This window comes from Sapajus apella, unplaced genomic scaffold, assembly GCF_009761245.1.
Source record: "Sapajus apella isolate SASKATOON/1434 unplaced genomic scaffold, GSC_monkey_1.0 scaffold13, whole genome shotgun sequence".
Lineage (NCBI taxonomy): Eukaryota > Metazoa > Chordata > Mammalia > Primates > Cebidae > Sapajus > Sapajus apella.
In genome coordinates, this window is record NW_022436953.1 from 29,961,265 (window position 1) to 29,975,059 (window position 13,795).

A 13,795-nucleotide genomic window follows, 5' to 3' on the forward strand; every position below is an offset into this window, starting at 1 on the left:
CTTCCCCTGTGGGATTTCAGTTCCTTATCAGTAAAACAGTGCCTGTGGCTTTCCATGAAAGTGGGGTTGACTTATCAAAATGCTCAGGTCCCATGTTATCTTCTTGAACGCAGCAGGTTCCCTCTAACCCACAAAAATTGAAAAGCTCCTCTGCCGTTCCCAAATGCTTATTTCATCTGCATTCTGGGTGGTCCCTAGGGCAGGCGGTAGGCATTCCCTATGGAAGGATGGTGGCCCACCTAGCCCTTCCTACAGAGCCTGCAGGTGTCCCAGTCCTGGCCCTTCCCATACACCCTGCGGGTGTCCCAGTTCTGCTATTCAGCACTGTCCCTATCCCATAGAGACGCCTTCTTTTTCTTACCTTCTTTCCTCCAATCGAAGGAGGCCCGAGACCTACTGAAGTTGTCTCTGTGTCTTGGGAGAGAAAATACATCCCCTTACTGTGCCATGAAACCAAATTTATTCCATTTAAACGGCAGCCTTCATTCGGAGGCTCTGCCCATTTCTTGGTTTTAGCCTCTCTTCTTTTCGGAAATTGCCGTAAAAATAAACAAGTGTGTTTTGCTTTAACTTTTTTCCTGGAGAAATCTGAAGCCCCCACCTTTTACTGGCATGGGAAACACCAGAGCCTGAGAAGAACGCCCACCAGGGGCGAGGATGCCGTTCCTGAGCCCCACGCGTGGCCTGGGCTTTCCTTTCCCTGCCTCCCTCTCCCCACTACTTCAGCTGATCTGAGTCCCACAGCGATTCTAGCACTAGCTTCTGCAAGCCCAGCTGGGCTGCGGTTTCGGCGGCTGCTTCCTCCTGGCCTCTCTGGAAAACTCCAGTCATTCAGCACCCAAGCAAGAGGTCACCTGTCCTGAACGCACTCCCTTGCAGCGCTGTGCCACCTCTTTCCTCCCCACTTGCGTGTCTGGCACTTACCTGTGCTGTTACCCGACGCGTCCCTTTTCCCACCTGCCAGCCGGCCGGTGCGGCGCTCCCAGCACACTCGGGCAATGGGTGGGCAGGTGCTCAAGAAATGTTTGTCGAATGAATGAATGAGCCACGTGCTCAGGACGGCCGTTTCCAGGGCCTCGGCCGGATGGTTCTGCTCCGGGACTCTCCACCAGGGAGAAATCCGAGCTGGGGACCTCGCACCACCAGGCTCCGGCCTAAGCCCGCGCCCGGCAAGCCGCCCGTTTCCTACGCCGCGTAGAAGCCCCGGCCCGTCCCGCCCCCCAGGGCGCACCCCTCTCACGGCGTGACCGCCAGTCCCGGGAGCTCCGGGGACCCAGGAGACCCCCGCGGGGGTGCCAGGGTGCGGGGCGCGGGGCTGCGCGCGCGGGGTCCGAGGAAGGGGCGCGCCGGCGGCCGCGGGGTCCGGGCGGAGGGTCCGAGCCGAGGGCGGGAGCAGAGTCCGCGGCCGTCCCGCCTCCCGCCAGCGCTCCCGGCCTTTCCCATCCGGCCCGCGACGCTCCGCCCGCCCCGTCCCACATGACGCCGCCTCCGCCGCAAACTTTTTCCTCCCCATCCTGTCGCGGCTCGAAAGGAATGGAAAATGGCGGCCTAGACGCGGAGTTTCCTGCCCGACCCGCGGCGGCTCCGGCGGCGCCATGACGCGCTGGGTGCCCACCAAGCGCGAGGAGAAGTACGGCGTGGGTGAGCAGCGCCGCCGCCGCGCCTCTCGCCCCAAGCCCGGGCTCCGGAAGCGGGGGCGGGAGCGCCGGGCGCCTGTTGCCGCCGCCCCGAGCGGCCGCCGGGCCGGGGAGAGGCGCTTCCGCCCTCGCCCGCGCTGCCGCCGCCCCGCGCGCAGTGCCTGGCGCCCCCGGCCGCCCCGATTCGAGCCCCCGGCCGCGCCCGCTCCACGCCCGGGAATCCGGGCCCCGGACACACGGGGTGGGGTGGGAATGGGGGCGGGCGCGTCCCTCCCCAGGGGATCCCCTCCGACGCCCGCTCCTCAGGACCCCCGCGGCGGAGCCCCCTGAGCGGCCCCGACTCCCCGGCCCCGGCCGCTGCCACCGGCGCGTCTGGGCCCGGCAGGGAAGCCCGGGGATCACTGCTTCTGCGTCTTGGATGAACTTGCGTCCCGCGTCCGGGCACTGGGTGGGCGGGCTCAGGTCGGCGCAGTCTGAGCGGAGAATTCCGCCCTTTCCCGGCGGGGAGGAGCGCGCGGGACCCGGGCGGCCGGCGCCCCGAGCCCCTCGGCGGTCTTGCGGGGGACCGTGTGGGACCTCGCAGAGAAGGCGAGCGGCCAAGCGCCCCGGCGGCCCTGGGCCCGGAGACCCGTCCCGGAGAACGGGGGCCTTGTTTTTCGCCCCGCAGCTCTTTGTCACTTCCGAGGGGGTTGGAGGGAGTCGGGTTGCAAGTTTACATTTCGGACCCAAGTGTGCATTCCAGAGAGGGAGGTTTTCCCTTGTGGTGGAACAGAGGGACCCTTCCTCCGGGGACGCGCATCCCGCGCCCCGGGGACCCGCCGCCGAGGCCCGTGGACGCCCACCTCCTCCGGACCTGCGTGCCTGGTCTGTGGCCCGGCAGTGGCTGCTGCCCTGCTCTCCGGGGTCCGGCATCCTTCCAGCTGGTTTTCAGGCTTGCTTTCCCTGTCCCACAATCCACAGGCGTCCTTGACCTCCTGCCTCCTCCAGGCCACTCGGCCAGACTGGGAAAATCTTTGGTGGTCTCGCCTCCCACAGCCCAGGCTGAGTCCTTCTAGGACACCGTCTCAGCAGAAGCCCTGCGCCCATTCTGTGCCTGGCCCGTCCTGGGCCTGCACTGGCAACGACAGTGACTTTCCTGCCCCTCTGCTGATGTGGTTCGAATCCTGGCCCTCTGACTTTTGGGAAGCCTCCTGGCAGCTCTTGTCCCCGGGGGCGCTGTCCTTTCTGTGAACAGTCGCTTCTCACGGCTGTCAGTGACTTAAAATGGGCCCTGACCGAGGAGCTGGCTGGACAGTGGCCATGGGGACAGTCCTGGGACAGCCCTGAGTCCCACCAGGCCTGCGTTTGGCTTGTTCCATGTGCAAGGAGGCATAGGTGGCCTCCTTGTTTCAGGACCATTCTGGCTGAGCTTCCTCCCCATCGCCCTATTTTGCAGATGAGATAATGGAGGCTCAGACACATTCACAGAAGTTCAGGAGAGCTCGTCTGTCTGACTGCAGACTCAGGGTGTAACCGGCACCCTGTGCACAACTGAATGGATTCATTCTGGGGCACTTGGCACCTGCCTTCAGACTGCATCGGGGGAGGGAGGTTTAGGGTGGAGATTCCAGCCGAGAATACTTGGGGTGTGGCAACAGTGGGGGTCCCTGTGGTGGAGAGCCTCCCGGGGGAGTGTGTAGAGGAGAGAGCTGAGGACTGACTCCCAGGGAACCTAGCACCAGCACGCAGACAGGGAGGAGGAGCTGGACAGGTGGGAGAGGCAAGAGGCTGGCGGAGGAGCAGGCATCCCATGACCCTGGCCTGCTGGGGAAGCAACTCAAGTGCCCATGGCCAGGGTGCAGGGGTGGCCATTGGCGTGCAGTGGGGGCTGTGAGGGTGCAGTAGGGGCCATCGGGGTGCAGTGGGGGCTATGAGGGTGCAGTGGGGGCCTTCAGGGGTGCGGTAGGGACCATCACTGCTCCCATTCTACAAAGGCAAGGAAGAGGTGGATTGCTTGCCTGAGCTCACATCACTAGTAAGTGGTGCCTCCTGAATGTGAAGCGTGGCCACCCTGGGTTCAGCTGCCCCAATGTCCTATCCTTGCCTGCAGATGGGGATGGCTTCTCTCTGGGACACCACATTTTAAAGGAGACCTTTTTCCCCTTCGTCTGCTCCCAGGGTGACCTGGATGCTGTCATTGAGGATCCTGTAGTGTAGCCGGATGGTCTACCAAAAAGGAGAGCAGGATCTCCTTGAGGAGGGGGCTGTGAGCCCTTAAGTCTCATACCTTCCAGAAGCTTCACCAGCACTCATGGTAGTGACTTCTAACATCACATCTTTTGCTAATACTTTGGTTTTAAGAAAACTCCATGCTCAATTAAGAAAAAGTAAATTTTAAAAACTTAAAAAAAGAAAACTTTGTGTTGGAAAATTTTGAAAGGCAAAAAGTATCTGGGATGGTTTTGCAGGAAATTCTAGGAAAGATGTGAACAGTTGATGGTAGAGGAGAAAGAGACTGCTCTGCTTCACCTTGCTGGGTGGAGATGACAGCATGCTGAGTAGACCTTAGTGAGACAGCATCACTCCAGCAGCATCCAGAGGTACTTTAATCAGAGTCCCCCATCAGGGAGGGCGGGAGCGGAGCTGAGCATGAGTGCATTGGGGCCATTCCAGGCTTCCCACTTGTCTGGAAGTGTGCAGGGAGATTTTAGTGGTTCTCAGGGAGGGTGCTGATTGGGAAGGATGTAGGTGCTGGGATATAGGGATTTATTTCCATTAGGTGATTGGCTGTTTCCACCTAAGGGAAAATTACTGGAGAGCCCCACCCCCATACCAACCCCAGCGTTTTTTCCGGAGCCTAACAACAGGGCTGTGTTTCCCTGGAGGCACTCTGGTGGCTCTGTGGGTGGACCACACTTCCATTTCGGCCACTTGGCCCATGAATGAATCACGAGGGGATAGAAAATGATAAAACTCCATCTCATTTGGAAACATGAATCACAGCCCATTGTTTGCAAGAACTTGGAATCTGTTCGAAGCATTGTTTGTAAATGAGACACTTCAGTCGTATATTTATTTTGTAAAATTGGGAAAGAAGTAAACAGCTGATCGGAGGCCCCTTCTGCAAAGGCAGGAAATGCTGGTTCCTCCCGATTCATTCCACTGAGGGCTGCCTGTGAAATTTACCAGCCCATGTTTCCCCCTTGGCCTTGAGTTGGTAGGTCATGTTTAGGGGCCTTTCTTTATTAACACCAGCATAAACCTTGACTTAGCTGTGACACTGGCCAGATGATCTTTTCCCACACAACCTAGTGGGCAGTCTTATGTCCCATGCCAATAAAATCATGTTCCTGTGGGTCCTGTTCCTAAGATTAGGTGAAAGATGCAGCATGTTCTAGAATCACACATGAGCATCAAGTGCTCACTCACATTTCAACGATGGTGTTGAAAGCAGAATAATGGTCCCAAAAAAGGTCCATGCCCTAATCCCCAGACTCTGTATTTGATATGTTACATGGCAAAAGGGACTTTGCAGATGTGATTAAGGTTACCTGGAGTTGGGAGATGATTATTCTGGACCATCCACATGGGCACAGGGAACTTTGGCTGCTTATGAAACAGGCATTCAGAAGAGATTCCAAGCCTGTGTTTGGAGGCACAGTTGCTGGCCCTGTGATGTAGGGGCTCACTTGCAAGGACCAGAGAGAGGCCTCAGGGAACTATGGGAGGCCCCTAGCTAATGACCAGCAGGGGAACCTTAGTCCTGCAATCACAAAGAATTGGATTCTGCCAATACCATGAATGAGCTTGGAAACAGATTTCTTCCCAGGGTCTCCCACTAAGAGCTCAGCCAGCCAACACCTTGATTTTGAGATCCTGAGCCGCTGGGCATCTGGGCTGTGGAACTGAAATAATAAATTTGTGTGGTTTTAAGCTGCTTAGATTGTGGTAATTGTTATGGCAACAGTGGAAACCCAGTACAGATGATGGGAGAGAAGTTTGCAGGTGAGGCTCTCTGCACTGTTGAGATTGGTTACTAAGGTCATCGAAGGTAATGAACCCAAGTGTGCTCCTCACTTTGGCTACTTCCAGGCACAGCTCTCAAATGGGATGGGGCATTGGCGCTACAGACATGTGTAACCTGACTTTTATCCGTAACGGGACCCTTGAGCAAATTACTCAGACTTTCTCAGCCTTGGTTTTTGTATCTGTGAAGTGGAACTAAGCCTGCTTGCTGCCAAGTTGTGAGGACTTGCTGAGGCGATGTTGGCAGAGAATTTAGCACTGTGTTCAAGATATGCCAAGCACTCAGTGAAGCGTTGCTTTTATTAACTTTTTTATTTAATAAAGCACGAGGTTTAGAAACGTAGTGATAAGTGACTTCCTGTGTGCATTTAACAGGTTGCCAGAAAAATACTTTTCTTCAAAAGTTGATTTCTTGATGATGTTTTAGTTTCTAATTGTGGCAGAAGTCACATTTGCTCAGTGTAGGGAGCCTGGCTTGTATGCGTTCACATTAGCTCTGAGCAATGATAATTGCTAGGAATTGTGTAATCGCCAAATAAATTTGGGATTGTGGGAGTTGAAGAGAGATCTTTTTCGTTATCCAGAGTAGCAAGCAAGCTGCTACTTTGGGGAAGAAAAATTAGATTTGATCATAAGTAAATAGAAATGCAGATATTTTCATTCACTGGAGTTATGGCAAAACCAAATCAGGGTATATTATATTTCTACAAATCTGATTTTACTTTGGAAACATAAAAGATTTAAATATGGTTCTGTGCCATTGTTTGCCTAGTATACCAGACATTTAATCACGATTGTCTTAGTGTATGTCAGTATTTCTGTCTCTTGTTTTTTTTTTATCACCTCTGTGGATGCAGCTAGTGGAATGGGGAGCAAGAAACAGGCCACGTGGTGTCCTTTGCTGGGTGTGGCACTGACGCCCCAGGGCCTGCGCTGTGGCGAGTGCATGCTTGTATGCTGTCCCCTCTCTTCTTCCCTGCCTCCTTTTCCCTTTTTTCTTTCCTTCTTTTCAATCTCTGCTTTGTATTTTCAGATGTTTGCATTAAACTTTGTATTTTCAGAAATTCTAGCTACATGCAGTTGTAAAATATAATTCAGGGAGATCATGAATAGCCATTACTAGTTTCTGCTAATGTTACATCTTGTAAAGGGGCAGTGTGGCATCACAGCTGGGATATTGACATCGTCAGTGAAGGCACAGAACATTTCCGGCACCCCAAGCACCCCTCAGTTGTCCTTGTGTAGCCACGCCTCCCTTCCTCCGCGGCTTTCTCCCCTCATCCTGGCCACCATTTACCTGTTCCATGTCTCTATAATGTTGTCATTTAAAGCGTGTTCCATTAATGAAATTGCACAGGAGGCAAGCTTTTGGGATTGGCTTCTTTCACTCAGTATCTCTCTCTGGATATTCAGCAGGCTGTCGCTTCTGTCCGGGTTGTTCCTTTTCATTGCTGAGTATCCTTTCATGGTCTGGATATGCCCAGATTAACTGTTCACCTGTTGAAGGACACCTGGGTTTGGCTGTGATGAATATAGCCGCTGTCAACATTCATGTACGGTTTTAGTGTGAACCTAAGTCTTCATTTTCCCAGCTAAATGCCCAGGAGTGCAGAGGCTGAGCTGTCTGATGGTTGGATGTGTAGCTTCTCAAGAAACTGCCATACTTTTCTGGAGTAGCTGTGCTGGTTCACATTCCCACCAGCAGCCCATATGTGATTGTAGGTTTCTCGGGGTCCTTGCCGTCATTTGTCACTGTCTGTGTTGCTTGTGTAGGTGTGTTGTTGTCTCTCATGGTGTTTGGAGTTTGCATTAGCCTTGGTTTCGTTTGGGAGCCGGCATGCAGATTCTGTGCTGCTGCAGTACAGGAGAAGGCGGCTGAGCCAGGGGATGCTGGTGGGGGCGCGGTCTGAGCGGGCCCACTGAGCTGTGAAATTGTCGAGTGTGTTCAGGGAAGGAATTTGATCCAGTTTGAAGAGACATCATGGAGTGGAAGGCTGACCTGAAGGGCCGCATCCAGCAGGGTGGAGACCACACCCCAGGCGGTTGCTTGTCAAGATGGTCACTTTTCAAACTCTCAGGGTATCCAGAAGGCCTTCAGGGAGGAAATGAGCAGGCAACCCAAGGAGGGGTCAGAGTTTGAGTTTTAGCCCTGACAAGGCCACTTTTCATGCATGTGACCCAGGGTGAGTATTTGGACCTCTTGCAGCCTGGTTTCCCGTTTTTAAGCAGCAATGTTTGTGGACTGTGTCTCACTGAGGTTGGGCTGATGGAAGTTCACCAGAACTAATGTACCTTAAGGCAGTTTGGAAACATTGTTATGCAAAAGGTGCATTTGCCATCAGCCACTGTTCTTAAATTTGCTTTCATTGGTATGATGGAAGTGCTTTGGGGCTAACAGTGAAATCACAGCGTGGAATTTGTGTATTAGTTGGCTGGAGCTACCCTAACAAAGGACCACAAGGCTGGTGGCTTAAACAACAGGACCTGTGTTTTCACAATTCTGCAGTGCTGGAATCAAGGTGTTTTGGCCTTTGGTTTCTTCTGAGCCCTCTCTCCTTGGGTTACAGACAGCTATCTCCTCCCTGTCTTCTTACAGTCTTCCTTCTCTGTGTGTCAGAGTCCTCCTTTCCTTTTGTAAGAACACTAGGGCCGGGGACGCGGTGGCTCATGCCTGTAACTCCAGCACTTTGGGAAGCCGAGGTGTGTGGAAAACCTGAGGTCAGGAGTTCAAGACTACCTTGGCCAATATGGTGAAACCAATCTCTACTAAAAATACAAAAAGTTAGTTGGGCATGCATGGTGGCACATGCCTGTAATCCCAGCTACTTGGGAGGCTGAGGCAGGAGAATCACTTGAACCCAGAAGGCAGAGGTTGCTGAGAGCCAAGATTGCGCCATTGCACAAGCAACAAGAGCCTGAGCAACAAGAAAGAAACTTGAGCTCAAAAGAAAAAAAAAAGGAAGGACCCTAGTCCTATTGGATTAGGGCCCACCCTAAACACCACACTTTAACTTAGTCACCTCTTTAAATACCCTGGCTCCAAATACAGTCACATTTCCAGGATGCTGACTTTCTGAGGTTAGAATGCTGACATATGGATTTAGAGGAACACAGTGTGGCCCATAACGGTGTGATTTTGGTAACATAAGACTTTTCATCTACAATTTCCCTCTATTTTTAGCGGCCTTTGAGTTTTTTTTTTCTCTGCAAGTCTGTGTGGGTCCCTGGTGCTACTGGACTCCAGGGAGGTGAGGGGCAGAGCTTTCTGATGGACTCTGATTTGTTTCTGTATACAGACCTGGAAATTCCTTGCAATCAAATTAGTGACAGAACAATGCAATCAGGTAGTTTGGGACCAAACAGGAGCTCCAGAGAAGCCCTTTAAGTATGATCATTCTCCTGTGAGCATGGCCCAGGATCTTCGAGCTCAAACTGCCTGGGCATCAGCCGCATTTAGCATTAGGATATTCACACATCCTGCTTGGGTTTATTTCCAGTTTTTTACCATTTATGTTTTTGTCAGGTGAGTAGGGCGGCCTGCCTCACACTGGCTCTGGTATCCCAGTTGGGCAGTGATGGCGAAGCCTTTGTACACTTAGTGTCCCAGGACTGCCCCACACAACTCCAGGGGCACTGTTCTTTTCCACAGCCCGCCAGGCTGCCTTCCTTTCCTCAGTCATACCATGCACTGCCCTCAGTGGCCCTGGGCAGTCAGAAAAACGCTTTAATATCAGGAGCTAATGGGGCAAGGGGAGGGGGCTTGGCTTGTGACAAGTAAATGACACCGGGCTTCTTGATGATCACTGACAGCCTCAGTTTTGGCCTGGCACTCTGCAGTTATCCACCTGCTCACATGCGCATGGAAAAACGAGTATCCACACAGGCACTCCCTGTCTTCAAAAGACAGATGGTTTCGCCCCAGACAGATGCCTGTCAGCTTGTTAAATTTTTATTTGGGTGCCTTGAGGAGAAACAGGTGCTTTCTCTTGGCGTATAGCGTGTGCTATCAAAACAGCTCAGGTTAGGGGTCTTAGAGATCTGTCTCTGAATATCAGCCTTGTGTGTTATTAGGCGTGTGACCTTGGGGGTTATTTACCTTAAGTCGGAGTCTCTTCTTTGTAAAACTGGTGATGACACCAACCTCTTTGGGCAGTTCTGAGGAGAAAGAGATAACCTAGCACAAACCGGGCCCCTGGTCTGTGCTTGATAATGTTAGTTTCTTTCATCCTTTATTGATTGCTTTGTAAGTGGAAGTCTGTGTTGCCTGGCACTGAATCTCTAGCCTAATGCAGGCTGTCCCCAGCCCTGCCACATGGGCCCCATTGCTTCTGGAGCGCCTGCCTGTTGCAAAGTACCATTTGGAATTTTAATGTTAAGTCTGAGGTTAGACCAGGGACTGTAGTTCTTATTGATTGCTGGGGGGTCCCGAAGGGACAGGATGAAGGCAGATCTCTAAATTTCTCATCAGAAAAATGTTACCTTGACTCTTTATGTAGTTACAGTTGCTGTATAGACTTAGGATTTGCTGCTGCATCACCAGAGGATTGTGATGCAAAACTTATATGCCATCTTGAGTGATTTGTTTTACTTTTAAATTTTATTTATTTATTTTGAGATGGAATTTTGCTCTTCTTGCCCAGGCTGGAGTACAATGGTGCGATCTTGGCTCACTGAAACCTCTGCCCCCTCAGTTCAAATGATTCTCCTTACTCAGCCTGCTGAGTAGCTGGAACCTACAGGCATGCGCCACCACGCCTGGCTAATTTTTGTATTTTTAGTAGACGTGGGGTTTCACCATGTTGGCCAGGCTGGTCTCGAACTCTTGACCTCAGGTGATCCACCAGCCTTGGCCTCCCAAAGTGCTGGGATTCTAGGCATGAGCCACCATGCCCTGCTATTTTATTTTATTCATTTATTTTTATAGACAGGATTTTGCTCTACTGGCCAGACTGGAGTGCAGTGATGTGATCATAGCTCACTGCAACCTTGAACTCCCAAGCTCAAGTGTTGCTCCCACCCTGGCCTTCTGAGTAGCTGGGACTATGGACCTAGCTAATTAAAAAAAATTTTTTTTAGAGATTTGGGAGGGTCTTATTATGTTGCCCTGGCCTCAAACTCTTGACCAATGTGCAGGGATTAGAGGTGTGAGATGCCACACCCAGGGGAATGATTTAACTTAATTGGTTACACTAGGTAAACTTACATTCTATAAATGTAACAGTCATGATTTCCTTTCTGACTAGGGTTAGCTAGCCACTGTAACAAACAGCCCCAACATTTTACTGGCTTCATACAGTATAAGCTTGTTTTTCATTTGTGTCCACATGGGCGGTGTGGAGGGTGAGCAGGGACTCTGCTCCCAGCCATTCAGGGACCCTGGCTCCTTCTGCCCTGCCAGTCTGCCCTCCACGAGGCTCCTGTGCTCCCTGCTGTTCAGCCTGTGGTTGGGGAAAGAAAGAGATGAAGATGTCGCATAGATGTTCTTCCTGGCCCGGCCGGAGGTGGTGCACATCCCTTCTCACTTTTTCTTGTCCTGACCTGAGTCTCTCTGGTAAGACCTACAGCAAGTGGGGTGGGAAATGCAGACTGACTATGTGCCTTGCAGGAAGAGGAGAATGTGGATTCAGTGGTCTCCTCCACATGTTTCTATTCACGCTTATCTTCCATGACCAGGAATAGTGTTAGTCTGGACGTTTCAGCTTTATTGGTATTGAGCACAGAGGTTGTACATCCTCAGGACTTTCACCCTGGAAGTCACTTGGCATAACAGATGTTCATGTCCCTATAAAGACTCGAGAAGTGATGCCAAGGACAGACACTACCTTTTTCCTTGGGCTGTATTTTGCTACTTACGTCCTGTAGATTTCAGGATATTCTTCAGGGTGTACGAAACCCAAGAGCAATGCTGCCTTCTCAATGTGTCTTTTTTTTTTTTATTCTTTATATTTTCTTGAGATAGAGTTTTGTTCTTGTTGCCCAGGCTGGAGTGCAATGGCACGATCTCAGCTCACTGCAACCTCCGCTTCCCGGGTTCAAGTGATTCTCTTTTCTCAGCCTCCTAAGTAGCTGGGACTACAGGTGCGTACCTCCACACCTAGCTAATTTTTGTATTTTTCACAGAGATGGGGTTTCACCACGTGGGACAGGCTGGTCTCAAACTCCTGACCTCAGGTGATCTGCCTCCCTAGGCACCCCAAAGTGCTGGGATTACAGGTGTGAACCACCACTCCTGGCCTCAGTGTATCTTTTTCATATCTGCCCGGCACTTCCTAGTCCCACCATCCAAAAACACACGTATGCTCCAGGCCCGTTTCCTGTGCTGTTTAATTCTTTTGGCCTCAGAAGGCTGCGTGCGCTTGCTAATGAGAACTGTGTCTCTGTTTTTAAGGGTTTCTTGTCTTTATAGAATGTAATCTTTTTTTTTTTTTTTGAGATGGAGTCTTGCTCTGTCATCAGGCTGGAGTGCAGTAGCACAATCTCAGCTCACTGTAACCTCCCCTTTCAGGGTTCCAGCGATTCTCCTGCCTCAACTTCCCAAGTAGCTGGGACTACAGGCACACACCACCATGCCCAGCTAATTTTTGTATTTTTAGTAGAGATGGGGTTTCACCATGTTGGCGAGGATGGTCTTGATCTTTTGACCTCATGATTTTCCTGCCCCGGCCTCCCGAAGTTTTGGGATTACAGACGTGAGTCACCGCGCCCGGTCAGATGGAATCTTTATATTCTGAAATAACACTTGTCGACGAGTATGTATGCAATGAAAAAGGAAAGTTAAATCAATGAGAGCAACAGTGACTTAGAAGTTAGGCATTGGGACGCTGTGGCATGGAGTTAAGAGCACTGGATTGGGAGCCCGAATAATGAAGTCTGGTATTCCTGCATACAGCAGTTACTGCTGCCTTGTCTGCTCTCCCTGAGCCTGGGGCCCCTTTACCTGGGGTCAGGACATATCCTAGCATGTCTGTGAGTCTCAGCTCTACCCAGGGGAGTGAGCAGGACAGTGTGTGTGGAAGAGCTTTGAGAACAGAAAGTGCTACTTAGCGTCAGGTTGTTCATGTTAAACTATTACACAGTCAGTATTGACTTATAGAGAAAATACGTGATTTCTGGTGATTGGTTTAAATTGGAAAAGGACAGTATGGCATTGTGAGTTTCACTTTCCTCTAAGTTTTACCATTTTTATTTTACTTATTAGTAGACAAGTTGTTTAGTAATTGATTGTGTTGTGAGTACATGAGCATCTTGCATGAGCAGCCAGCCTGGGCTGTTGTGTAACCTACGTATGGAGATGAATGGTGAGGAAGCCCGTATGTCCCACTTCGGTTAGGAAACCTTCTGTCTTAAGCCATAGATACGTTAAAGAAGGCTCTGCCTCGAAATAACTCATTTCTTCCTTCCCTTCTCCTGTCTTCCCTCATTCCTTCTGTCCTTTCTTCCTTCCCTCCTTCCTTCATTTTATCCTTTATTTTCTCCCTTCATCCTTCCTTCTCTCCGTCCTTTCCTTCCTTCCCTTCTTTCTTCTTTCCTTCCTGTTTGCGTGCTGGCCCTGTGCTTAGTCATTGGTATCGAGAGCTGCCCTCATGGGGTTTCTAGTCTGGTGCAGCCAACTCTCCCATATCTAAAACTCTGGAGGCCAGTGGTGTTTCAGAATCATAGTTTGTCACAGTGCGGAGACACAGATGAGAGCTGTGCATGTGGCCCTGCGCCGACACCCCCGAGCAGCTCTGGGCCACACCCTGCAGTTGAGCACATGGATTCCGCTGCCACAAGTGTGTGAACGTTCACAGTGTGAGGGAAGCATCTGTAATTAACTCCTCTCCACTCAGGCTACACTTTGGCTGTTAAATGAATTATAAAAATCTCTTTGGGTTTGGGAACTTTGTAGGTATTTCAGGCTTGTATGTAATGAATTGTTGATGTCTTTTTTTCACAGCTAAGCCAGCACATTCAAGTTTTGTCTTCTCAGGACCTGTCACTGATTCTGGGCTCTCCGGTTCTCTGATCAGATGTCCTCAGACTGTGGGTGCCTGCGGTCAGACTGGAAGCCCTGTAAAATGCCCTTCGTGGCCATCCTGGCCTCATTTCCAGATCTGCACCAGTCCAGACGGGTGCCTGCCTGGTCCCAGGTCACAGTCTGCAATTCCCTGCTC

At 51.3% G+C, this 13,795-nt stretch overlaps 1 protein-coding gene across 2 annotated transcripts in view; it reads left to right on the top strand.

Moving 5' to 3' along the window:
• The first annotated feature begins 1,477 nt into the window (after positions 1–1,477).
• DOCK1 (dedicator of cytokinesis 1) overlaps positions 1,478–13,795 on the top strand; it is a 528,332-nt gene continuing 516,014 nt past the window's right edge. The window contains exon 1 of one of the 2 annotated variants that reach the window (XM_032281990.1): positions 1,478–1,641. In XM_032281990.1, the coding sequence (XP_032137881.1) occupies positions 1,596–1,641 (46 nt within the window). In that variant the 5' untranslated portion in view covers positions 1,478–1,595. The remainder of the gene's footprint in view (positions 1,642–13,795) is intronic. The other variant, XM_032281991.1, reaches the window with a different exon arrangement.